This window comes from Eurypyga helias, unplaced genomic scaffold (genome assembly GCF_000690775.1).
Source record: "Eurypyga helias isolate BGI_N326 unplaced genomic scaffold, ASM69077v1 scaffold6251, whole genome shotgun sequence".
Lineage (NCBI taxonomy): Eukaryota > Metazoa > Chordata > Aves > Eurypygiformes > Eurypygidae > Eurypyga > Eurypyga helias.
In genome coordinates, this window is record NW_010230067.1 from 16633 (window position 1) to 42750 (window position 26118).

At 43.3% G+C, this 26118-nt stretch overlaps 1 protein-coding gene across 1 annotated transcript in view; it reads left to right on the plus strand.

The window, feature by feature from the left end:
- SCAF4 (SR-related CTD-associated factor 4) overlaps positions 1-21059 on the plus strand; it is a 26546-nt gene extending 5487 nt beyond the window's left edge. The window contains exons 5-20 of the mRNA XM_010160605.1: positions 1418-1557; positions 2118-2294; positions 2661-2761; positions 3263-3310; positions 4599-4707; positions 5033-5200; positions 6661-6746; positions 8337-8527; positions 10337-10437; positions 11461-11574; positions 12464-12620; positions 14169-14323; positions 18675-18837; positions 18972-19052; positions 19149-19337; positions 20986-21059. Coding sequence (XP_010158907.1) covers positions 1418-1557; positions 2118-2294; positions 2661-2761; positions 3263-3310; positions 4599-4707; positions 5033-5200; positions 6661-6746; positions 8337-8527; positions 10337-10437; positions 11461-11574; positions 12464-12620; positions 14169-14323; positions 18675-18837; positions 18972-19052; positions 19149-19337; positions 20986-21059 — 2054 coding nt within the window. The remainder of the gene's footprint in view (positions 1-1417; positions 1558-2117; positions 2295-2660; positions 2762-3262; positions 3311-4598; positions 4708-5032; positions 5201-6660; positions 6747-8336; positions 8528-10336; positions 10438-11460; positions 11575-12463; positions 12621-14168; positions 14324-18674; positions 18838-18971; positions 19053-19148; positions 19338-20985) is intronic.
- The last annotated feature ends 5059 nt before the right edge of the window (positions 21060-26118 follow it).

Genomic DNA, 26118 nt, shown 5'->3' on the forward strand with positions numbered 1-26118 from the left:
ACTCTTTCCATCCTTGTCTCACTTCTATAACAGGTTGGGTGCCTTCTGCATAGATTTTTCATGTACAGGATTACTGATTTCAGCGAGATTGTTCAGATGCACCAGAGGGAGTAATTTGGCCCTGAAATAAATATGCTAATGAATAATAATAAACATATTAATTCATTATGTGAAATGGAATCTGTTTAGCTCAATAATGCTGCAAAATCTGTTTAGTCAAAAAAAAAAAGAGAAATGCAAATTTTCTCCCTTGAGCAGGCAGATATCCTTCTGAATATATACAGAAAACAATTTGGGAGTTAATTTATATTAAAAACAATCACATATCTTTTTGCAGTATTTTTCTCTGGCATCTGACTTCTGGGAAAATATTATTCAGCATGTTTGTGTCTGCTTGCTGCATGTCAACCCTGCAGTGATTTAAACTGCAAACAGATGAATGGCTTTAAAGAAGTTCATATTGTGAGGTGAACATTTGCTTAGTGTCTCAAACTGAAAAATGGTTCTATCTGTGGAGTTTTTAAACTGTCTCTCCTTGTACAGCTTTATGGCAGTCCATAAAAACACATTTGGTGAAGAATGGCTACTTGATTGCAGCACGTAGGCATTGATGGTGTTTCTGCTAATTTTCTTTGTATTGGCAAAACGTTTATTTTAAAGAAGCACTGTAATTAAAGCAAAGAGTTGGGAAAGCTGCATGCGTAGAGAAAGCTAATACTGTCTTAAAATGCAATCTCAGTTTTAGTAAAGCTCAGTGGAAATGGGGGTCTTGTCATGGAAGAATTAGTAAAAGTTATTTTTATGGTAGGAGGATTTATCTGTTAGCTGCAGGTTTGGCTTGTGTCCATGCAGAAGTGGCACGTGAACAAACCTTATCAAAGAAAAAATTTGCTTGTGCAATAATTTTTAAAAACCGTTAATTATTACCAGACATTTTAGCAAAAGTTCAGTAACTGCTAGGAGATAGGAGACATGAAGAAAGACTCGGTTGCTCTTAAAATGAACCATTAGGTAACTGATTTGAAATACTCATCCAGAAGAGTGAGTCCAGAACTTTTTAACCAGAACTAACATTTTAAATACGCATTGCTTAACACTGAGAAATACGTTTTTTCTTAACTTTCCTGAAATTGTACAATTACACACATTCAGTTGTGCTCTAAAGCACCATGCCGGAGTAGCTTCCCTGCCGTTTCTCTGTGTTTTCTGTCTTAGGGTACATAACGCACAGATTTGCTCAGTGAATGGAGCAGTTAAAGGCAAAATGAAGAGAACAGCATATTTTAGATAGGGCTTTTGTGTTAGATGGAGTACTGTAAATAAACACTTGTTTTGAGGAGGTAGCTGTATGCACTGAAGTGCAAGGTGAATGTGTTGGAGTAACATAGTTCTTTTTCACTTCCTGTGAAACTCTCAGGTTCGCCACCCCCTCCAACAAAGGTTCCTTCAGAGCCCCCTCAAGTTACTGCTAACTCAGTACCTACTGTGCCACAGTTGCCCAGTTCTGATGCCTTTGCAGCTGTAGCTCAGCTGTTCCAAACAACGCAAGGACAACAGGTAACCTGTTTATGTTTGGTTCCCTTCTAACTTCAGTTTTTATGTTAAATGAGAGGGAAAAAAAATATGGAAGTAATATTGTTCTTTTGAAGCAAAACAAAAAGCCTCCTGAGATCTTCAGTGGAAAACTTGTGAGAGTTAAAGTTGGTATTTGGGTGATATGTGACCCTTCTGTCCAGTAATTTGTGGTATTTGAGGAAAATTCAGTTACCTGTTTCTAAATAATTAGCTCTGAATTGATGCAATTACATTCAGACAAAATGTTTAGTTTTATTAAAGGCATAATAAAAAAGTTAAATGAACAAAAATTTTATTAAGTCCAGTTTGCAGTGTTGAAAGGCCTGAATGCTGAAATCTTGGGATCTGCGGAATTTTGCCACTGAAGTATTCAGAAAGTGACTTTTGGTCTTGCTGAACGTTCTCCGTAATTCAGTCAGGTGGTGGGTGGTGTTCATCCTGTGCCACGCTCTGGTTTAACGTAAAATTAATATCGTACAACTCTTTCAACACGATGTGTTTTATGTGAGAATATAGACTTAATGCAATACATGTTTTTGTAGCTTCAGCAAATCCTTCAGACTTTTCAACAGCCTCAAAAACCCCAGTCACCGGTCATAGACAACACTGTGATGGCTCAGGTTCAAGCTATTACTGCTCAGTTGAAAACTACAGCAGCACAACCACCAGAACAAAAAGCTGCTTTCCCACCACCCGAGCAAAAAACATCATTTGACAAAGTAAGTCTTCATTTGTTGTTCGCATTTAGTGTTTCCAGTTTAGTAGAAGACCGCTTGATGGGTTGCCTCAGTGTCCTTCGTGTGTTAGGAGAAAAATGATGCAAATAGTAGTCTTTTTCCTGTTGGAGGCCGGCTTCCTGTTGTGGAAGAAAATGCCTTTGCATTTTCTGAAGCTGAATGAAAATAATTTTGGACCGTTTCTGATTGTGTATTAGAATATAGATTATTTTTTTGTTTCTTGGTTTAACCTTGTCTTTAATTCCAGAGCTGTTAGATACAGAGTTAGGTTTTGACAATAAGGATATTTTGGCTGCCAGTTATGTAAGATACAGAAAAAAAGAGTTGGCTGAATGTAATATCTTTCAGAAGCTGCTGGATCGGTTTGACTATGATGATGAACCAGAAGCAGTGGAAGAGTCAAAGAAAGAAGATTCAGCTCCTTCTCCTTCAGTTTCTCAGCCAGCTTTGTAAGTTTTGTGTCACAATAAAACTAACAAATCTTTGTTCTAAAGGTTAGAAAGGCAGTTAAAATTCCAAGTTACTGCAGTGCTTAACTGTTGTATTCCAGAGTTAAAACGTTGTTAACAACTTCTGGTGGAGTGGGTTTTTTTACCTTTTTACTGTGGTGATCTGGTGTAGGTTTGGTGTGTTGCATCATTGATTGAGGAATGTGTTCTGTGGAGAAAGGCTGAGTTTTGGTTTCAAGATGAGTCCCATGCTTTTATTGCACAACCGAGTGTGTCAGGGTGTTGTTAGTGATCGGCTGGATTGCTTTGCTGGCTGGGGGAAAGATGCTGTTCCAAACACTGCATTAGTTTTAACTGTTCAAAAAACTAAAATTGGCTTTGCAGCTTTACATTCTCAAACACTAAATACCCACGCAAACTAACTCTGACTCCTGTTTCCCTTTTGATGTGCATTATGATAAAGTCTTACATGACGTGATCACATACTAGTTTTTTCCACAGGACCCCTCTCTCATTCAGTGCACAGGCTGGATGGTGCTCGATACCTGGGTTAGTCCATATTTCTTTTTTCCCTGCTTCAGTATGTGGCCCTATGTCTTACTTTCTGTATATGCCATCCAAACCTTGCTTTCAAAAACAGAATCACTAACTGTGTTGTTAGCTTTCTCACTGTGTTTATCACCTTGGGCACTTTAATGTTCCAGAAGTATTAAATAATTAAAATGCCTTTTAAGCAAATGGGCAGTATTTTCCCTGTAATGTAGATGGAACTCTGGAGTACGTAAAGATGAGGTAGGTCAAACATAAGCACAGTTTATGCCCAGCTAGAGATTGTTGGGCTAGGCTTTTCAGCATGTTTATGTTCTGTTTGTAGCACTTGAAAACCTCTGTCCTTATTACCTCATAGTTGTGTAAGATGCCTCTGAAGATTGGATTCCAGTATTCTCATTTTGGGCACACAAGATCAGTATTACTCTGTATGAAAAACTGATCTGTTCAGAATCATCTCAGAATTGTGTGGCACCTGTGTCGTAAAATATTACAAAGTTCCATTTTTTAGAATGACAGACTGGTTTGGGTTGGAAGGGACCTTAAAGACCATCTAGTTTCAACCCCCCTGCCATGGGCAGGGACACCTTCCACTAGACCAGGTTGCTCAAAGCCTCATCCAGCCTGGCCTTGAACACGTTCGCAGCACCATGGAATTCCTTTATCTTCCTGAAATCCGTTTCAGTTTCTTACACAAACTCCATCCTGTAAACAGGTCCTACTAACCGCATAGACCTTATTAATTCCACGAGCACTGTCCATTCTGTGTGTTGAATCAGGAAGTGAACGGCATCACTGTAATCCTTGTGTGATACACATATCCCTTCCTCCTATGCCTTAAATTCCTCCCAAACTAAAGAGGGCGTTTTACCAGCAAAAGTGCAGCCTATTTATTTTCCTTGAGGAAAAGGCTTACTTCTTTTGTTCTCAGAAGAGGAACTGGAAAGGAAGAAAGTCAGCCTAAGGCAGACAACCTTCATGAATAATTTGCATAGACTGAGATCTTTAACAAGATCATACAAGTACAGGGGGAAGAGAGGCTTAAACCTCTGTGTAGCATTTCTTTAAATGCTAAAGAACTACTCTTACAGCACAGAAAAGATAAGGGAGATGCTCTTTCTCCTTTTTTTTTAATTTTTGCCTTTTAGAGAGGAAATGGGATCATAAGATAATTTTTCTGTCTAAATTTGAAGCAAGACTCTGTAAATAAATGTACATAGAAATACGTAACATGGGGGCAGAAGAATCTGTCTGCTGACTTGTCTCATCAAAATATTACTGGTTTCAGTGGATTTCCAGGAGAAGGTATGCAACAGCCAGTGTTTCCCCAACTCCCAAATATGGATCCTTTTCAGCAGCGAATGATGGGAATACAACAGGATCCAATGCGTCACCAGGTAACTCGTCCCTCTGGTGTGCTATGTTTTCTGTCTTCTGTTGTTTTCTGTGGTGCCAGAGTAAGAAGTTGGTGTTCATATTAGCAAAGACTGAATATGGCTTAGCCCTCCAGGTTCCCTCAAGAAACGTATTTTTCTTCTCTGTTCTAGTCAAGCCTTGAAGATTTGTATTTTGTCCGCCTAAACACTTCATCTAGCTTTCTCAGGCTTCTGGTCTTTTATTGTGACTTTGGAGCAGAGATACAGTTTTACTTTAGTAAATTGGGAAAACTAATGTAATTTTCTTCTCCTAAATGGATTTTTTGGTGTCTTTTCTTCTCCAAAGGTTCCGCTTCCTCCTAATGGGCAAATGCCAGGTTTTGGTCTCCTGCCTACTCCACAGTTTCCACCCATGGCTCAGCCTGTAATTCCGCCAGCAGCACCTGTGCAGCAAACTTTTCAGTCTCCTTTTCCAGTACAGAGTGAATCACACATGCAAAAACCACATCAGCAGGTGAGGACACCTTGCAGTAAACAAACTGACTTAAATGCTCTAATACATGTTTTTTTCAAATGTGCGTGGTTGGTTCAGGAGAGGAAATTTCCTAATAACTATGGGCAGAGATGGCTGTGAGGGGTAGTTCATCTGAGAGAAAGTGGGATAGCTGTAGTGCTACGTGACAAATCTGGTATTTCAGAAGTCTAGCAAGGCCAGCATATGTATGCTTTAGGCCTTCTTTTGTGAAAGACTTGGGATTGCATCTTTCTTGTCCTTTTCGCTTTGACTCGTCCTTCCTTTCCTGTCCTCGTCATGCTTTGGGAATATTTTGTTCCATGGAATTCTAACAAAGGAATCTCATTCTGGAGAGGAAACCATCTGGCAAATTTAAATTTTAATTATATGTTAGCCTGGTACCTGCTGTGTTAGCCTGGCACATCACTAATATAGCGGAAATGCACTCAGAAGTCTGTAAAAGTTTTTGAAGAACCCACACGTGTGTAAACACCTCTCTCATTTCTGAGGTTTGGTAGGATATTGTTGGTTCAGTAGCTGGCTGCTCTTAAGAAATCAAAGAGCAAGTCTATTTGAGAGTCTGTATTTAAAAAAAAAACAAACTTGAATATTTGCCTCTCTTGTCCAGGAAAAGGAAATCCTAAAGTGAAAAATAGAGGTGGTACCCAGGTGTTTTTATGTGGTGACCTGTGATTCTAGAAATAAGTTCTTGCTTTCCACTTGGAATAAAGGGACAATTCTCAAGCATATCTTGATAATTAGTTTTTTAGTCTTGAAATCTGTTGAATGGGTATATTCTGAGAGATTGCTTATTTGGATGTTCCCTGCCAGGGTCACATCGTGAAGACTATTTAAAGTTTAGGCAGGACACAGTATATTCTGCAGTGGGAAGGTGTAGAGGGTTTGGGGTAGGAAGGAAGAGCTGTATTGAACTTTTGGGGTTTTCTTTTAAGCAGGTTCTTGCATTTTACATGTTGTTTTGAGGTCTTAATGCTTCGTTTTTCAAATTTACTGTATCGTAATTCACTTATGTATGGCTTATCCTGTAACATCTTGGAGAAGAGTTTTCCAGTAGGCCTTACTTTGCCTGTGATTTTCATGACAGAGCAAGATCCACTGGTTGACTTTAAGGAATATCATCATATTCTGCAGAGATAAATGCGGTGCTGAAATCAACTAAAATGTGGGAACCCAATAGTTGACGAATTGGATAGGAAAATTTTGTGTAAATTATTTTCATTACCTTTTTGCGGTGTCTGTATTAAGTTCATTTAATACTGGACTGTCTCCCTGTTAGTGACTACAAAGTAGTGGTGAAGTTTCTGAGGGAGGTTGCATTACGTCCTCGTTCCACATATGTGAATATTCAATGTAAATTTAGTGCTGACATAATTTAGGTATATTATGAAATAAAACGTTTACGCTACTCACCCTTAACACCAGTCAACTTAATATTTTAGGATATGGAAGTAGAACAGCCACCTGTTCAAGAGGGAAAACGGCATGCTTCTGACAACAGAAAGTCAAGATCCAGGTCTGCATCAAGGTAACTTAGGGGAAGTTCTTTTAGTCAGGGTATACGTTATATCAAGTATTGGACTTCAACACGGGGAGCTGAAGTGTGTCATGTCCAAAGGCTTGAAAACACTTCAAGTACTGAGGAGAAGAGTTATGCTGATTGTCTGGCGCTGTGCTTCCACATCTACTGGCGAGGTGGTAACCTCTGACTGAGGTGACAGTGAATAGCTGAGAGGTGAGCTAACCTGAGCTGAACTGTTGGTGGAGCTTGTTTACAGTGCCTCAGGACCCAGTCCTGTTACCTGTATATCCAGTTGGCTTGGGTGCCCCACTCAGCATACTTCCCTTTGTGGCCCTTTTTTCTAAGTGCCTGATTGTGCTGACTAAATGCCAAAAGACACATTTAGCAAGAGTCCATTTCAATTAATCTACGGATTAATTACGAGAAATTACTGTCTGTATTATTCTCTATATACAGTGCCTCAGGACCCAGTCCTGTTACCTGTATATCCAGTTGGCTTGGGTGCCCCACTCAGCATACTTCCCTTTGTGGCCCTTTTTTCTAAGTGCCTGATTGTGCTGACTAAATGCCAAAAGACACATTTAGCAAGAGTCCATTTCAATTAATCTACGGATTAATTACGAGAAATTACTGTCTGTATTATTCTCTATATGGACAATGCTAGTGAAATTCCTTGGTAAATTCAAAACTGCCAAGGGCTTTATTTGAATTCCCCTTCTGGAAGGGAGGAAAAAAAGGAGACCCTTTCAATCTCTTCACCTCTGAGGGGACTTGTGTATAAATACACCTAAATGTTTATGTACTTCAGTACAGTGGAATGAGAAACTGGTGACTCTTCAGACTTGTGAACCTCTGAGAGTCATCTACCTTCTGAGGAAAATAGGGTATCTATACAGTTCTCTCTTACTGTTAGAGAGTAACTTTACTGCCTGCCAATAAGCATTAGGGAAACAGAATATGATAGTTTAATTTTGTCGGTGCTCTAAAGACACTTTTCTTATGAAGAAACCTGTGACAGAAGCAGTGTGGGGCTTCGCCTGTCACAGAGGCAGTGTTTCACATCTCGGCTGACCTAACAAATCTGGCTCCAGTATTAAAGCAAAGCTGTCTGCTTAGTTAGGAGTCTTCTTGGCCAAGTTTGATATGACTTCTTTGAAAGTTTACTCGGTCTTCCAGACCTTGTTTAGAATTTGAACGTGATGTAAAATACTCCATTTCACTGGCAGAATTTATTTTTAGTTTGTTTATAGCTTTTACAAAAGAATGGCTAAAAAACATTTTCCTCATTTAAGTAGATGGGTTTTATTCCTGTGTTAATGTGGACGTTAAGTTTTGATAGCCAACTTCAATACAGAGTTAATAGAAGATAAGGAGTTAAAAAAAGATCAGCTGTTCAGCTGGAGTGCATTCATTAATAAACTCCTGTAAGAATTTATTCTAGTTCCAAATGCCTGTGAATGAACTTGGGTCTGTTTGTTTGTTTATTTATCAGCTGAACTCTAGCCTGATTATTTAAATAGATCTCTGAAGCGGTTATCACTCTGTCAGTGTATGGGTCAGAAACGTTGAACGTGCATGGTTGTTGGTTGAAACTAGGTCACCTAAAAGGAGACGTTCAAGATCTGGCTCCCGATCTCGAAGATCACGTCATCGTCGATCTCGGTCGCGGTCCAGGGATAGACGCCGACACTCTCCAAAGTCTCGGTCACAAGAAAGACGTGAACGTGAGAGGGAGAGAGAACGCAGGTCAAAAGGCCTTCCCCAGATCAAGTCAGAAACTGTTAGTGGTAAGTTCATTCTTTCTCTTTATTGTTGATGTGACTCTGCAAATTCATGTAACACTGAATGTCTTCCTGGGTCATAACTGGGTTTTTTTTGTCTGTGCCCAGCATTTTCTTTAATGAATTTTAGAATTCTGTGAAATTGAGGATACTAGATACTATCCATATGTAAAATAGAATACTAAGACGAACATGTATTTTAGGAAAACAGTAAATGTCAAAGAAATACACTTCTTGTACCTAGTAGACTCTTTTTTTTTTAATTTAACGTTGTAGTCTGCTTACCTTCAGTGTGTTATATCTGCTCAGAATATCCCACAAGCCAACTCCTTATGTGGTGTGGGTTTGGTTTGGTTTGCTGGTTTTTCTTGGGTTTAATGCTATTTGATGTGGGTTCCCAGACTCGTCCAAGCAGGATAAAAGTAAACTGTAATTTCTTATACTGTGTTTAGTTTTCTGAACTGCTGTAAAGCTGGTAAGAATTACATTCACCACACATCCCTGTACTTCCTTTACTCATAGTAGACAGTTTGGCATTTTTGGAATATCTCCAAGTCAGAAATATTTTGGCTGTAAATTAAGGAAAGAAAAAGCTGAAACACCATGTTTTTTCTTTTCCTTCTTTTGAGACATATAAGCTAAAGCAGATTGAGCAACAAGAAGTCGAGCACGTAATTGCAGTTTTTCTATTGATTCAGTGTTGTGTGTGTCTCAGACCTGGAGGGGAGCTTTGACCTGGCAAACACACAGGCTAATGGTTGGGGTTTTTTTTTAAATAATCCTCTGTATAGACAAAATGTAGTAACTTCTCAGGAGTTATCAAGTAAAACGGGAACATTCTGTTTCATAGAGGAGGGACAAAGCCTGGAGAGTTCTAACCAGCCAAAACTTTGTGAATGACAATATCGTTACTTTAAAGGGACTGCAAGGGCTTAGTCGCTGTTCACTGAGAGCTTACTGGCAGTTGTGCAGCATGTGCTTTTGCCAACACCTCTTGCAGGTTCTGTCACATAATGCTTTTTAGGTTTGTAGTGTTGTATCACTTAGCGGGGAAAACATCGATGAGTATTAAATGTTGCTGTAGTTGGCTTCAGCGAATGTGATACTTTGAGCTCATCTGCTGCTTTATTACCTTCAGGCATGAAGACGAGATAAGCATGTCGCTTACTCTTTCCTGAAAGAAAAGGCTTGTGTCAATAATTTTTCGCTTAACTGTAGAAAGAAATGGCATTGAAGAGGTCACTAAGGAGGTTAAAATTGCAGTTGCTCATTGTAGTTGAATTTTCACCACATTCTGGAGGAAAATCTTACTAGTAGTGGATGTATCACCATAAACAATGCAGTTACCATCTTGCCAGTGAGTACCATCCCTAACTTGCGATGGTGGCCCATAGCTTGGATTTCATACTAAGTAGGGTGAGTTTTTACCTTGTTGTGAAACACCCGCTATATGTGTTGGGTTATTTCCTGGAGCATCGTGAGCAGCAAAGATTTTCCTTTTTATGCAGATTTGCAGAGCCTCACTGTCCTCAGAACCATCAGAACTTCAGTGTTAGTTAACTAGAGAGCTGCTCAGTGAGTGCGTTCAGGCAGTGATTCTGATGCGGTCGCTGCCGTTAGCTGTTCGCACAGCTCCAGGCAGGCAAGAAAGAAGTTTCTGTTAAAGACTCCTAACGATTAAATTAGGTATTTTAATGTTAGCAGACTTCCTCACTTGGATAACTGACTGGTTTAAAATCACTGTTTAGACATTCTGGCTTGTGAAAGGTGTATTTCCAAGTGCTCTTACAATCTGTGTTAACTCTTTCGTCATAGTTTGTAGTACTACGCTTTGGGTAGGACAGCTTGACAAAAGGACAACTCAACAGGATGTTGGAAGTCTTTTGGAGGAGTTTGGCCCGATTGAATCAATAAACGTAAGTATAAACGGTGCGGTGTAAGCTACTTGGAGATACCTTGTTTACAAAAAGTCTTTTCAGACAGCTTTATTTTTGATCCATTCAAGAGTCGAGCTCTCATTGCCTACATGGTTGCGTTTTCTCATGTATAAAAATTCGTTTCCCTGCTTTGAAGGAAAACAAGAAGGCAGTTGCTTTAGTTTCTTGCAGTTTAAAAATGCATATGGAAGGATTGTCCCATTTTCCTAAAAATCGTTCCTTTCTCTGGAGAGAATGGAAAGAGAAAGGGCTATTGAGGACGCCGGTACAGGATTACTCGCTGCCGAGTTCCTTGTCTGCTCCACCTTGTTTGATTATGGAAACGTTCACTCCCAGCTGGTGTTCTGGTTTCTTCTGCTTGTTTCTCTTCTGTCCTTTTAGTCATGAACAGGGAGAACTGTTGTTATGCTTAGTGTGTTTGAGCGTATTTTTATATATAAATGGTAGTGGCTCTGGGAGCTATAAAATCTCATTTAAACAAACAAAAAGGAGTGACTGTAATTTGCTTCCTATTCCCAAATTTTGTAAAACAATATAGAAGTTTTTTCTCAAATGCATGCCAAATAATAAAAATAATTACAAAACTGCAGATAAAACTGAATGGGAAGGTGCAGCTGGCAGCTTGTGGTATCTGGAATCAAGTGGGGAATTAGAGCGTCTTGTTTCTTCCAACAAAGTAACTAATTGCCAGACCACAGCATGTACATGAACACTGTTGTTTAACAGTTTGGAAGGATTAAATATGCAACAGTTGTCCGTATTCCCACATGCTCTAGAACTTTCCACAGATGAAGTTGCTTTTAATTTACTAGAAATGTGTGTTTTCAGAAGATACTGGCTCGCTCAGCCTCTGAAACAAACATGCTTTTTCATACTACCGTAGTCCTTTTCAAAACACCTGCTGATGCTCCAGCTCACTGTAATTGGGCACTTCTATGTGGTTCATTCATTACTTCGTTAATGTGCTAGCAGAACTATTGTTTTTTCTTGAAATACAAACAGATGATACCGCCTAGAGGATGTGCCTATATTGTGATGGTTCACAGACAAGATGCTTACCGTGCCCTACAAAAACTGAGCCGAGGAAACTTCAAAGTCAATCAGAAGTCTATAAAGGTACTTCTTGGAAAAGGTCACGCTGTTCTAAAGTTACTGCTTTTACTGTAATCCTTTTTCATGTAGTCCAGACTTGTGGGTATTATAGACTTCTATGTGTTCTGGGTATGGTGTTCTGTAAATCCTAGAACCTGGGATTGCCCCATCCCTGGATGTCTTCAAGGCCAGGCTGGATGAGGCCTTGAGCAACCTGACCTGGGGGAAGGTGTTCCTGCCCGTGGCAGGGGGGTTGGAACTGGATGGTCTTTAAGGTCCCTTCCAACCCAAAACATTCTGTGATTCTATGAAATCTGTGTGAGTGGACCACTTCTTTTTCGTGATAACTATTCCTCCTGTTCTGTGATATGGCCAGTGGAACTTGTGTCAACTTCCTTGAAAGGTTGCCAATAATTGTCTATTTAACCAACAAAAAATGGTGTCCTTTTAGTCAGGACAGTGGACTGTAACTATGTTCTTCTTGTTGCTGATTATTTGTTTTACAACCGGGATTAATTAGATAATCTTACAAAGAGGAGTAGCAATCAGTAAGGAGGAACGCATTCATTAGTGAAGTTCTTCCTTTTGTAGAACGTCGTGTTAGAGCGTTGCAGTGCCCTCTGAAGGGAGGTAGAACTCACCTTAGTGACTGGGGGGCATTTGAAGAAACTGCCTTTGTACTTGTTCACAGAAGTGTGTGTCAGAGTCATGCCAAGGAAAAACAACTAAGTCTGCTTCAATAATCCCTCTTATTTCGGAGTTCAGTAACTAACCCTATTGAAACCTCATGTTTCAGTTAAAGGGGTTTTTTTGCTTTTTAGCCTCAAATGGTAATGCACTTTTGTGAGAACTAAATACTAAATCCATTAAAATGGAAACATTTTACTGACTGCATGTATTTTTTCCCCCCAAGATTGCATGGGCTTTGAATAAAGGAATAAAGCCAGATTACAAGCAGTATTGGGATGTAGAATTAGGTGTTACTTACATACCATGGGACAAAGTGAAACCTGAAGATCTTGAAAGCTTCTGTGAAGGAGGAATGTTGGACAACGAAACTCTTAGTCCAGGTAAAGTATTGCTGTATCTTTAAATGCTTGTAGAAAACTGTTCTTCATGCTGGTGTAATGAAGGTGGTGTGGCTGGCTTTTGTCACTCTGAGGTGCATATAGGATCCTTGCAATGGCTGGGAAGCGCCGCCTGTGTACCCCGTAGGTGGGAGAGAGTTTGTAAGCGGTTACGGGCAGTCCCTCGTCACGAGTTGTGCAGCTGTGTTACGAAAGGCTGGGCTAAAAATGCTGGTGGATACCAGGTGACCTGTCAGCTGCTCTGGCGTTTGCCCTTGATGGCGATGCAGGATGCAAGCGTACTTGTCACTCCCAGAGCTAGCTGGGTGCCCCCCGCGCCCCGGGTTGTGTGAGGCACCCCTAGCAAAGGAGCCTGCCCTTGGAGTACTGGTGTAGCAACTGAGCTGAGGGCAATTTGGTAATTTCTAGAACAGTATCTGTAGTTTTCACGCTTGTGACACGCTCAGTTCCTTTAGCAAGTCTTGTGTTTACAGGGATCTGATAGAATTCTTGTTACTTTGGATGTAACCAGTGAGAATACCAGGCTTATATGGTTATATTAAGAAAATGACACCTGTCATAATCAGCGGCTTCAAATCAATACAGAGTTGCTAGTGTGCTGGCAGTTGGGATTTTAAAAGTGATATTAAATGAAAGCAGTACTTAAAAACTGAAACTGCCTGAAGTTCTGTGAATTGATACTCCAGACTACTGTGTTGGTTTAACTACGGAGTGGTGTGCTGTCTAGTCAGCGCAACATTGTTTCAGGGTTTTGTCATTCTGTCCCACTTGCCCTAATTGGGTGGTGGTTATTGTAAATGGTAGCATCTCTTTGTGATAAATACACAAAACCAAGTTGAGTGTGTATTTTAAATGAAAGTAACGAGTTATAAACAGGACCTCAGTGTGTTCCAGTCCTCTCAGTGCTTTTCTCTTTCCCATAATGCCTCGTCACGGGTACCGTTTTTTCTGCTTAGCTGTCTTTTTCCAGGAAGTTCTGGCAAACAGTATGAGCCATATTTCTTCTGTAAAATGAGTTGAAAGCTGTAGTTGGCGTTTCTCCGATTTTGCTGTGAATCTTCATTGTTGTATTGTCCTGTTCCTTGTTCAAGACTTGAAAATGTTGTTCAGAAATTACTTTTCAAATTAGTGAAGAAGCTGCTGCCTTCTTGCTTGAGAGTAATGGAATGAATCTGTTGAAAGCTTGTCCCAAAAGAGCCTTACTGGTTTTGTTATAGATCGTGTGTTTCAGAGTCCTGGGCATGTATGAGTGCTGTCAGTGCAAAGAATTGTTAAATGATTACTGAGTAAATTCACTTGCTGTGTGTCAGTGATTGACTGTGCTGTGTTAAAGGTAATTTGGAATTTTCATTGTCAGAAACACATTGAAATGCTGCTTAGCCCTGTGCTTCTCATTATCTGAATGTTTTCAATTATGTCATTTTTGTGAACATCACAAAGCATGGTAGTTTTACATGGCAGTGCTTGACTACTCGTCTGCTTCTACTGAGCTTATACATGTGTTTGGGTTTGGATTTTTTTCTTTTATAGAGTGGAAGGGGATTCCCAAGAAGTCTGAAAATGAAGTAGCTCAGAATGGAGGTGCAGAAGCTACACATAATGAACCAGTGTCACCTATACCTAAAGCTTTACCTGTTCCAATTCCCGTTCCCATGCCTGCACCAATAACAGTACCTCCTCCACAGGTGAGAGTTGCTTCTCATTTGCTCTGGGTAGCTAAACTTGCCTGTGCCATACATGGAGTATGCACCTGAAATCCGTTGCTTGAGCTTCTTCCTGTCAAGAGCAGTGCAGTGTCAGAGAAGAACATTCCTTCTCTGCTAAGTCACAGTGGCAACGGAAGACTTGAGAAAAACTGAACACAGTAGGGTTTGGAGCATGTTTTGTGCCCAGCAGGAGCAGAGCATCTGGTTTGATTTCCTTGAAAAGGGATGTAGTTTGCACGCACCAGAACCGCCCTGGGAACTGAGTCAGCATGTGGTTGCTGGGAATGATGGGGATTTGCTCCAAAACCTCTTGCTGCGCTGATGCTATTGTAGACAGAGCATATGTGTGTCTGCCAGGTCTTTAACTGAAGTATTGTAGGATTGTACTTGTAGTATCTGTTCTCTGAGCCCTGGATGAACTACTGCAACAGATTCTTTTTATTAATGGGCTGAATTGCATCCTCTTGGTTTTATGATTGTGCTTTTTTTTTTTACTGTTTTCCTAATTAAATTTCCTCACCGTTGGTGTAAATAAGCTACAGACCTTCTAAAATGCGCATGTTGCTTTCACGTTTGTTCGCGTTGTGTGTACTCTCTTTGAACAGCCTTTGGGAGTTTATTTCATACTCTTCCTTTGTTGGTATAATGTCTCTTTAGTGAAAGCTGACGCTGCGTGTTCATTTGCTAAAAGAACACTCAAGTTTTGCCATCAGTTAAGTAGCATGTAATAATCATTATTATTACCATTACACTCCAGTGTTTCTTAGTCTGTGTTTCTTTTAGCTTTATTTACTGACAGACACATTACTACTCTCATCGTATTGGTTCACTGTTAAAATACCTTCTTCCAGATGGGAGGAAGTGTGAATAGAACTATTTTACGTCTTGAGAAAAGGTGATTTATGGACTGCAATATGGCAGACACTCAGAAAAGGCCAAGAGCTCACATAATCTGAAGACATACATGACTTAGCCAATTACGTGGTTTGAGGACACAGTACGTTGAATTTTGTGTTGCTTTGACACAGAGTCCTGAAATGCTGTAAGGTGGTGTCAGTGAATGAACATGGAAGTCAAGTTTCCAGAGACTTGTAGTAACTATTAACTGTATTAAATAGCAGAGATTTTGTTTCTTTTCCTTCGAACCATGGTGAAAAAGAAAGTGTGAAGGAAGAAACAACCAGTTTCAGAATATACTGAGTGTGCTGATGGCCGTAGTAAAAACCTGAATCTGAGGAAGCTGAGACAAGCAAAGAAACTTGTGTCTTCGCAAGTTCAGACCGGGATCAGAGAGCTGTATTTAGTCTTCACCTTTAGCTTTGCTGTGAACTTCTTTATGCTGTCTTATACTTGACCAATCCAATTGTCTTCTCTGGCCATAAAATTACGGTACTTTGATTATCTGTAAAGAGTTCTTAAAACTTCCAAATTAAGTTCCACTGTGGTGATGTTAGTGGTGTTAGTAGTAAAAATAACATGTTGTATAATAAGCAAATGTGACCTAGCACCTAAAGGATAAAGCTCATTCTGTTCCACTTCTTTTGTTTCAGTAAATTTGTAGAGTACCGTTGCATGTGACTCAGCTGATGTATTTCTGTCCTTGGATAAAAGCAGAACTGCTTTTGTCTGTACTTGGCTGCAGCGCTCAGGACTGTGAGCAGTGGGGAGGTGGTTGTGAGGGCTGGGTAGCTGCTGATGCTCTCCAGCCTGGAGTGGGCATCAGTGCAGCGATAGCAGGCCGGATTGCTCTATCCCTCGGGCTGCTCCCCTGCCCGCCCGGGTCCCTCTGGCTGGAGAGGCAGGCTTGATGCGTGTGATGTGTCAGGCCAGGTGCTACGCATTGTCCTGGTTCAGGCTGCAGGGATCAAGCACAGGGCTATGTGATGGGTGAGCCAAGAGCTTTGACTGCACGATTCCCATAACTACACTCTCTCTTCTCACTTACTGACTTTCCTTTTTGTTGTGCTTTCTCCACTGTAGTCTCCTCCCAAGTAAACAACTCTCATGGAATTTTTTTTTCTCATGTTGGTCCCAGTTTTGCTGCATCCTACCCAGATTTGCTGTTTATGATACCTAAGTAATATTGTCCTTGTATGGTATTCCTGGATATGGTTACTTACGCACTGTTGGCCTCACAAGGAAGGTCCTTTTCCCCCTAAGATCCCCAGTGTTTTGGTTATCTGTGAAGTTTGGCTGTTGTTCATGAAGCACCCTGTTAACACCTGCAAAATCCAGCCATCCTTTATGCCACTAACTTGTCAGCTTCTCACATCGTTACCTGTCACGCCTGGCAGCTTCTCATGCCCTTAATGCCCTTTCTCATGAGGCTGAACTTCCGGCCAGGGCCTAGTCAGCAGTGTTGCCGTCTGCCCACAGCTCTAACAATCCCATGCTTAAAGGCAGGATTGGAAGGAGCTTCATCACTCCTTTCTCTGGGAGATCCTGAACAGGCCTTCTGTGCTGCCCCCCAGCCTGGGCTGGACACACAGGGAATGAGCCCTGCTCAGCTGGACCGTTGCCTGTGAGCGGAGTACTACTGCGGGCTGTCCTCCTGTTACTGCCAGTACCACCTTGGCCCATGAATGCAACCTCTGTGTAATAAGGTACCTAACATGGGTAACATCCTTCTGAGACTGATGGCCTGCGTGGCCGAGTCTAGTTCTGCGGCCTCAACAGTGCACGCAGCATCTTCTCAGCCACAGGGTCCTGGGTTGTTGGCAGGACAGGTGGAGTGCTTCTGTTGTGCTGTGCCGCTGGAGCGAGGCCGTTGCACGCCCATAGATTGGGGTCTCTGAGCTGTTGCTGAAACCTGGTCCCACTCCTGCAGGCCTGAGTAATCCACCTCAGTGGTCCCCTCTGAGGGTGGGTCTGTGTTTGGTGTTAAGTCAGACTGCAGTGTCCAAGATCCACTGAAGTCTATTTCTTGGTTGCCGAGGGTCAGTTTCAGTTAACAGTGCTTGTGGTATCACTCCTGTTGCACATTCATTGATGAGGTTTTGGGCAATTGGCGTTCCCTCTCTTGGCGAAGCTTGGTGTTACCCTACCAAGACTGCCATTCTCTTTCAGTGAGCCATGGCTCAGGCTTTGCCAGGGTTCTGCACCGAAGGCCGGGGGTTTTGCTGTGGCTACCCTTTCCGTAAGTTTCCCAGTCCAACCCGAAGTCCATTTTCTTCCTTTAATGGGCTTTCAACCATGAACAAGAGTCAGGGTTGAGTGTGTACCTCCCAGATTTTCTGATGTGTTTCTTAGTCCCACGTGCTCCTTCTCTGTATAACTAGATGTGGGAGTTGTGCATCAGTCCAGCATCCATCCCGTACCCTTCCGACTGAAACTGGCAGGCTCAGTTATTGTACTGTTCATTATACCTCCTAAAGCCGTTGCGTGCACGTGCTTCATCCACGGTTTCCTCAGTTTTTAACTACTTAAGGACTGACGGCACCTGCCAAGTTTCCTCTCTTTTTTTAAACCTTTCTGCCGTCTTCATACACCCTCCTCAGTTCCTTCTGCTATTCGCACGCTGTCCGTACGGGAACAGTCCTGCCACCAGCAGATCTGTCGCTGCAGCGGGCTCCTGTTGTGAGCTGTTGTTCGGTGAAGGAGTGCCCTGTGAAAAAAGACCTACTGAGATTATCGGGTTACTGTGAGTTTGGAGCGCTTTTCCGAAAGCTTTACCTGTGATTAATGGAAAACACCCCTAGAGTTGCTCAAAGTCAGTGTTCATCCAGGTAGTCTGGGCCCTCTGTGGTACTCCGGGGTATGCCGACCTGTGCACTGCTGGCCTGGCGAGGGCGTTTACTCCGGTTTGTGTCGTAAACTCACACATACAGGTCTAAGGACCAATTTAATTTAAATCAGTTTTCGTTCAGAGCTTGAAAAAAACCCAGAAGTTTGGAAAAAAAAAAAAAAAAGAAAAGGAAGCAGTGGTCACTTGACTATAATACACAAACTCAGGTAGTGAAAAAGAAAAGGAGTTTAACTTCTCCAAAGTTGTGTGCAGTGTGGTGTGTCATGCTGGATGGTGAAAGGATTCCAGCTGCGGTGCAGAGTGTGTGTTTAGACGCGTTACCAGCAGGCATTAGTACCAACTTACCACGGAGAACAATTTTTTCTTTAAGAATAAAGGCAAACAAGGTCGGTGTTGATATTTTTAAGTTGTAGGAGTTGTGTGACTGCTGGTTAGGTCAGTTATGTAAGTCACCTTGTTGCAGAGTGATTTGAGGGAGCTTAACTTCCCTGGGTTTGATGGACAAAGCCAGCAGTCTGCAGCTGAACAGCAAAGAATCCATTCAGTCTTGAGGTAACGCATTTTTCCCCTTCCTTTTTTTCTTAGGTTCCACCACATCCATCAGGTCCTCCTGTGGTTGGTGCACTCCAACCACCTGCTTTCACAGCACCTTTAGGAATCCCACCTCCTGGATTTGCTCCTGGAGTGCCACCACCGCCACCGCCTCCATTTTTACGACCTGGTTTCAACCCAATGCATTTACCCCCAGGTATATTTATATATGTATTAGGAATATCAAGTCCTTTTTTTAACCGTATAGCAAATAAAAGCATCTGCCATATAAACTGCACAAATATGTTTTGGCAAAGGGATACTCGGTGTTAATACATCCTTTTTTTACAGGCTTTCTTCCTCCTGGGCCACCACCACCTATAACTCCTCCGGTATCTGTTCCTCACACTCCAGCAGTAAACATCCCAAATTGTAAGTGTTAAATCTCGGGCAAGCGGCGGTAGAAGGTACCGTGCAGGCGCAAAAGCTGACTCTCTTTTAACACATCATCGCTGCGTTGTTTCTCAGCTACAGCAACTGGTGTGAATGAAGACACTACAAAAGATTCATCTGTAGGAAATCCCATCCCAACAGTGGTTTCTGGATCCAGAGGGACTGCTGAATCTACCGATAGTTCCAAAATATATGGGACTGTTCCACCTCCTGTAGCACCTACTAATGTACCTGCTCCTGTCACCCAAGCGATTCCGCTTCTTGGTAAGTTCTTTTTTTTTAATATATTCTTCAGTTTATTGCAACCTGCCTTTAAAATACATCTTGATTTCGCTGATGACTTACGGCACGTGGGAAGGTAAAGTGGACCTTTCAGAACTTGCTGAAATTTCTGCCCTTCTGTTGGCTTTGAAATCGTTTTTAGGTGCTTGATTTTGCACAGAAGGAGCAGTAACTTTTCTTTAATTATTATTGTTATTGAAGAACTGTTTGCTGAAGAAACAAAAAAGCCATAACCTTTAAGTTACGAATTCAGGACAGAACGAAATGCTGTCTGCTCTTGACAAGTTGAGGTTTATGCCATATAGAAAATTACCTCACCGCAAAACAGCCATATGACGTAGGAACTGTTATGTGTATAAAATCAACTTACAGAGAAACAGGTTTTTTTTTTAGTGTATTATTTAAATCTGTGAAAATATGGCGTACGTTAATGGATGGAATAAATTATTTTAATAAAGAGAAATAAACAAAAGCTTTTTTTCAGCCCTGCAGTATTAGAGGTTTTGAAACCCTTCTAACAATGTGTTACCTTACTTGAATATGACAAAATGGTGTTTTGACTAGCAAAACCAAACTAACTTTGCATAAATTACTTCTCACGATACTCTGCGACCTTGGTCAGATGTATAAAGGGAGCGTGTACCATTTAATGTGACAGAGGTCTGCCAGACCTGTGTTGTAGGGTGGCCTTTGTTGGGGCAGCATCAAGAATATACTCAAGAGACTTGTTTCCTCCCAGTTTCAATGAGATTATTACATTTAGGGGATTTCAGACCTTGAAATGAGAGCCTAACAAACAAATGAAAGAGACTGTTCTGTTTCAATGTGCATCTGCCCAGAACTTTACGGTGTGCACTGGGAAAAAACCCCAAGATTTGTCTGCCTGAGAGCTTACTGCTCTATGGGGATTTGATGGCTAAATTTTCCAGCCGTGAGTAGTGATTTTTGGATCCTTCATGTTGGAAACTCGATGTCAGGATCCTTTTAAAAGGCATTTTCAAAAGAAAGAAAGAGCTACTTCTCTCTGAAAATGAGTCTGCTTCTTAAAATCTGTCGGAGCAGATGTGCACAGCCAGTAGGTAATGGCTTTAGAGTGTCTGGGACACCCGGCAGACAGGGAAAAGCATAAAAAAATTCTGCCATGATGCCATGGATAGGGAGAATTTTGTAGTGGTGAGGATTATCCGGCCACACGTTGGAGCATTCACATTCTGACGACGAAGTTACGCTTTTTGTAACGCGTCCGGACATCCTTTCATAACGTTTTTGTACAGCGTCACCAGGTTTTTGACGTTCTATGACACTGCGTGTTGTACGGCGAACCGAGCCTCCGGAATGTGCTGAGTCACTCTGCGGTTTGCTGTGTCGCGATACACGTAAGACAGGTTTTATAGAATCAAGATCGAAGTGAATGGTAACCCCACATCCATAAACCGAGCCTCCGGAATGCGCTGAGTCACTCTGCAGTTTGCTGTGTCGCGATACACAGGTTTTATAGAATCAAGATTGAAGTGAATGGTAACCCCACATCCATTCCTGGGCCAGTAGCCTTCTTCATTCTTACCAATTCAAGGAAGCGGAATTTGATAGATCGGGAACTTGCCTTTGGTTTTTATTGTTTACGGAATAGTGGAGGCAGATAAAGTCGTCCACGTGCTCGGGGTGGCTTCTTTCAACGTTCAGCATTATCAACCAGGGGGATAGGAGAGTGTTTTCTCTCGCCAAGGTTGGCCCGTGTGAGCTTGCAGAGTAGTCCTGAAGTAAGCACTTAGAGATCCGTGCGTTTACCGAGGTAAGAGCATTTTCTGCTGATGAGTGTCTTATTTCAAGAAGTTACTTAGTATCAAAGAGTGATGTAAAATCCTTCCATCCTGACATTGCAGAGTTACGGGGGGCTGTTCACAACCTGAGACAGGGTACAGGGAAACTAGAAGAAACGGATTATAATATTTGGCGTGATTAAAGATAAAAGTAACATCAGTTGTCTTTGCTTGTAAAACTTTTCAGTAAGCTCACAGAAATGAAACTGTCTTCTTAAAACCACTTTGATTCCCTTGCCAACTGAGCTTAGCTCTGTGTGTGGGAGCCCAGACCTGGTCCCTCCTTGGGCTGGAAGAAAAACACGACAGAGGCGATGCTTTCCACCACTCGTGCTGCTCTAGGTAGCAGCGTCCCTGCGAGTCTTGCCATCTGCAGACTCCAAGAGCCAGCCGGGCCTTCCTTCTCCTTCTGTGTGTCAGGTTTCACTCCCAGGGAGATTGAAGCATGGGAGATGGAGTGTGCCAGGGTTTCACATCGTGTGCGGACGTGAGGTGCAGCCTACACACGCATCCTGGTCCGGGGGCCCAGCAGTACTTGCAGGCTTGACGGTTGAAAGGTGGCCTTAGTGTCTGACCCGCAGCCTGGCCTGGGGCAGAGGCAAACAAAGGGGCAGAGTAGGCCCGACTCCCCTTGGTTAGCCACGGGCGGGTGCAGGCCAGGGAAGCCAGGCGCTTCAGGCTCAAGGACCTGCCGTTCACGAGCGTGCGGGCTGGCAGTTTGCATAGACAGCTGTCTCTCCTGGGGCTGGTTTCTCACGGGGTCCTCAAGCTGCTCATTAAACCTTCCCACGATGGGGCTCTCCAAGCCGAGATAAGAAGGTTGAAGAAAGATGTTTGACAGCATCATCAGGTGTGTGACGAGGACTCTGCTTGGGGAAATAGGGATGGAAGGGCTTGAGTAGCGTGATGTGGAGAATGAAGACGTGTTCTGCGGCTGTTTGGGCAGGACAGAAGAACTCGCTTCAGCAGGCTGAAGTCAAGGAATGAAGAGTGCTCTGCAAAGACTGTCAGAAATCTTACCTTGCCTGTGCCTGAGAACGCCTTATGTAACCTGTACAGGCGCAGGAGCTCTTTTCCAACTTCTGTAACTTCAGAATGAAGCTTACCTATCTATCTGTTCAGTTTTGATATGGAAGATATATTACCAAGTAATTCTGAATTGATGATTGTAAGATTTCATACACTTTCTTAGTAATGTACGTTATGGTCTGTTGCATTGCCGATGTCATTCCTTCCTCCAGTGTAATTCTTTCATCGCTTCCAGCAAAGACCTGTTTGTGCTTCTGAGTAGTGATCCTCCTCATGGATGTTGTGCCTGAATTTCTTCATGCTTATTTCTAAAACCACACTCAGGTCGTCTCAATTTTAGTTGTATCCTTGATCATACTTGCTGCTGTGAGAGCTTCTGGTTCTTAACGGGACCGAGAGTATCCAGACTGTAACTGGTTTTGTGAGTGTGTGCTCCTATGTCATTTTTAAAATGATCTGCAAAGCAGGTATTTTTGGATTCCTTTCACGTGTGCGTATTGCAGAAAGTGACAGGCTTTGAAATCGTTTTTGATTTGCCAACTTGTTCTCAGTGTTGAGCAAATGCTGTAATGTGGACCGGTAATAAACTGCTGTTGCAGATGCTGTTTTGAATGTTCAGGTTCTGTGATCTGTTACCTTGATTAAATACACTACCTTGCAGTTTGTAGGTCCTGCTCTAGTGCTTTGTTTTTTAACCAAGATTCCTGCAGTGAGAATTACGTATTATCAGAGATGAGCTGTACTGTCGCTCTCATCCAACCTGGCGTTTCCTGTTAATGCACGCTGAGCTCTTACTCTGTACTCCCTTGCTGGTTTGTTCCTGTTGCTGCACGGTCCTCGTAATCTGCAGTTATAGAAGAAAGGCTGCAGTGTTGTCCGAGCTCTTCGGAGTGTTACTGTCTTACAGCGTGGATACTTCCGTCACAGGAAGGACAGGCCTGTTACTAATACAGGATATAAAGAGGGATAAACTGAGTACATTTCCAGATTTCTTGGATAGCCCAGTTTAAGAGCATGACAGACACTGCACGTTTGGGCATTACGTAGGAATGACTTGCTTTTGTAGCGCTACCGCCTGAGAATTCAGAGGTGAGGGAACGTGGACTCCCAAGCACCGTTCATGGAATTCAGCTTTGCCTTGGCGATCCCCTGAGCTGGGTCGGTTCAGTGTTTATAAAGCAGGAATTGGGGAAGTCTTAATACCACCGCTGTACACGTAACGTAGTTTGACTTCCACCCTCATTTAAGCATCTTCCCTGGATAGGAGAAGCTCCTGCTGCCTTCAGTGATGGACACTGACTACCCTAGAAAATGCTGGTATTTATGGCAGGTTAGGTTGTGAAGCCAGATTTTTTTAGGCTCTTGGGATTAGGCTTCTTTCTTTACAGTCTTGGCCTGGTCTAAAGGATTCTGTATCCAGCTCCAGAAAAGACACAAGACTTAGAACACTGTCCCTCCTTCAGGAGTTTCCTGGAAGCGTTTCATGTTCTAGTTTGAAGACACAACGTTCCCCGCTGGAGAAACGATAGAATTCATGTGACGTGCTGCGTTGCAGGACATCAGCAACCACCTCATAAGCCTTTAGCCCGTTCCGCTGGAAGCATAAGCGTTGGCTTTCTGTTTCCATCGGCGTTGCCAAGGGGGTGAGTTTGAGGCAGGATTGCTGTGTCGGGGACAGAAAACAGCATTCCGCCACCTGCCTTCTTGTAACAGCACGGCTGAGAGGTGATTTAAGGGATCATAAGAGACACCGGTCACCTGCCGAGGGGGGGTCAGTTAAGGAAAAAACAGTCAGATGCTGCCCTTGCTGGTTGTTATGCTGGCATTTTACATTACCATTACATTACCATTGTAACGCTGGTAATTATCGCATGGGAATGTGGGGTTTGTCCAGCCGGAAGAGCAGGTAATCAGAAGAGGGGATTACAGTGGCACAGAAATCTGGTTTGTTACCTAAATTATCAAACCAGTAAGGGTGACCTCTGTGACCTCTCTGGATAGAAGATGCTTCCTTAGGGCAGCGACATGCGTAGAGTGAGATTCTGAAACTTGGCGCTGTGGGGTTGTTCTCACCCCTCGGGAACGGTGCTCCTGGTTGGCGACAGCATTCCCTCGTACGCGTGCATCCGCGTCCTTCACAGGCCCTGCTCTTGGCGAGTTCCGAGGGCCCTTGGCTGTGCGTCGCTGGAACAAGTCTCACGCAAGGCCGGGTTGTGAAATCTATCGTTTTACGCCTCCAAACGGAATTCCATGTGAAGTGTAAGGCCTGAGGATTAGGGCTGCAGTAGCGAAAGCCGTGTCCTGTAAGAAAAGCCGTGTCCTAGCCGAGTCACGCGGGACAAGTGGCTGGCGAAAGGGCGGTGGTGTTGCGGTCCCACGAGCAAGAAGGCAAGGTCAGCTGCTGCGCGCAGGCTCTCGGTTCCAAACAAACGAGCAGAACGCAGGCTGGGGCAGACAGATTCCTCCTCTGCACGGGTGTGAGATGGTCACTAAATCACCGGGTTTCCAGGAGCTCAGGTACCTCAAGTTTGACAGGCCGTTGAGGTTTCACATTCCGTCCTGCCCTAGGTAAGGTGACACGGGGCTTTATGCTTTCCTAGGCATCACACGTGCAGCCCATGCCGCTGTCGGTACCGAGCATTTTCGGTAAGCCCCGGGGTGTTTCTGGACAGCTCTTGGAGAGTAAACGTTGAAGTGGTGCCTGAACTGTCCGCGCAGCGAGGAAACTCTTCGCAGTTCTTCCTGCGGCCTGCGTCAGCCTCCAATTTGAGTGGGACGATGTAAAATAAGGGGTGTTCAGCTACCCTGCCGAGGCAGTCCAGGCTGAGAGAGAATGGGATCGAGGTAGCGTTGCGCTGCATTTCCTGTAGAAATAAGGTTGAGGAATTAAATTACTCGTGCTTGTTAAATTAAAAAGAAAACTTTTCGTGTTCATCCCGTGTTCGTGCTCTTGTGACCCCCATCTGCTCTGCTGTTGGGGAGCAGAAGCGTGTGCTTATCCTCTTCGGCTCATCAGAGCTCAGCTGTGATTTCCTGCCTCACATCTGATCTCTGCGGAAGAAGGGAGTCGCCGGCAAAGCCACCCCCCAGCCTCGGCGTTCAGCGCAGTAACGTCCCTTGGAAGGCATCGCTGGCCTCCTCAGACCTTCTTGGCGAGTCACAGGAGGAGTTCACACTCGGTGACTTGCAGCCCGGGTTGTGAACAGGAGGAGGGGCAGGGCTGTGCACCTTAAAGTTAAAAAGGGATAAAAACCCCTGAAAAACTAGAAAAAACCACACTCTTGCTGCCGGGACGTTTCTTTCAAGGTGTGTTACCCATCAAGCCCTGTCTTAAAAGGGACAGCTTGGAGGGGGGCGGGTAAGTCGCTACCACGGACCGGAGGAATGTTCCCATCCTTGTCACCCGCGTTCTCCTGGTCGGCAGCACAGAATTCCTTCTAACACCGACACAGAGGGCGCTGGGTTGGAAAGGTCTGGCAGAGCTGTTCTCCGGCGTGAGACGTGGTGAAAGGGCAGTGTCCTGCAGAAGGCTCGGGCGTATCTGGGGTAGAAACACTAAATAACTGGGGCGGAGGAAGAGGGGAGCTAGGACAGGCGACGGGAGGCTCGGTTGGGATGGCTGCTCCGCTGGCCCTTGGAGCCAAAACCCAAGGGCAGCATTCACTGACAGCACCACCAGGTCTTTTGTGCCGGTGTTTACAGAGCCAGCTCCTTCTGGCCTCGCCCAGGGCGGCGGTTCCAAAACCCCACTGCCTTCACCTGCGTTTCGCTTCGTCTGTGTGGAACTCAGCCATCGTTCCTAGCCTCAGTGAACGTGGGAAGGAACGCAAGATGAATGAGGAGAGGTTCCTGCTGCTTCTAGAAGCCAGCAGCTGTTGATTCCTTCAGATTTCTGGGTGCGGGGGGTTAAAACC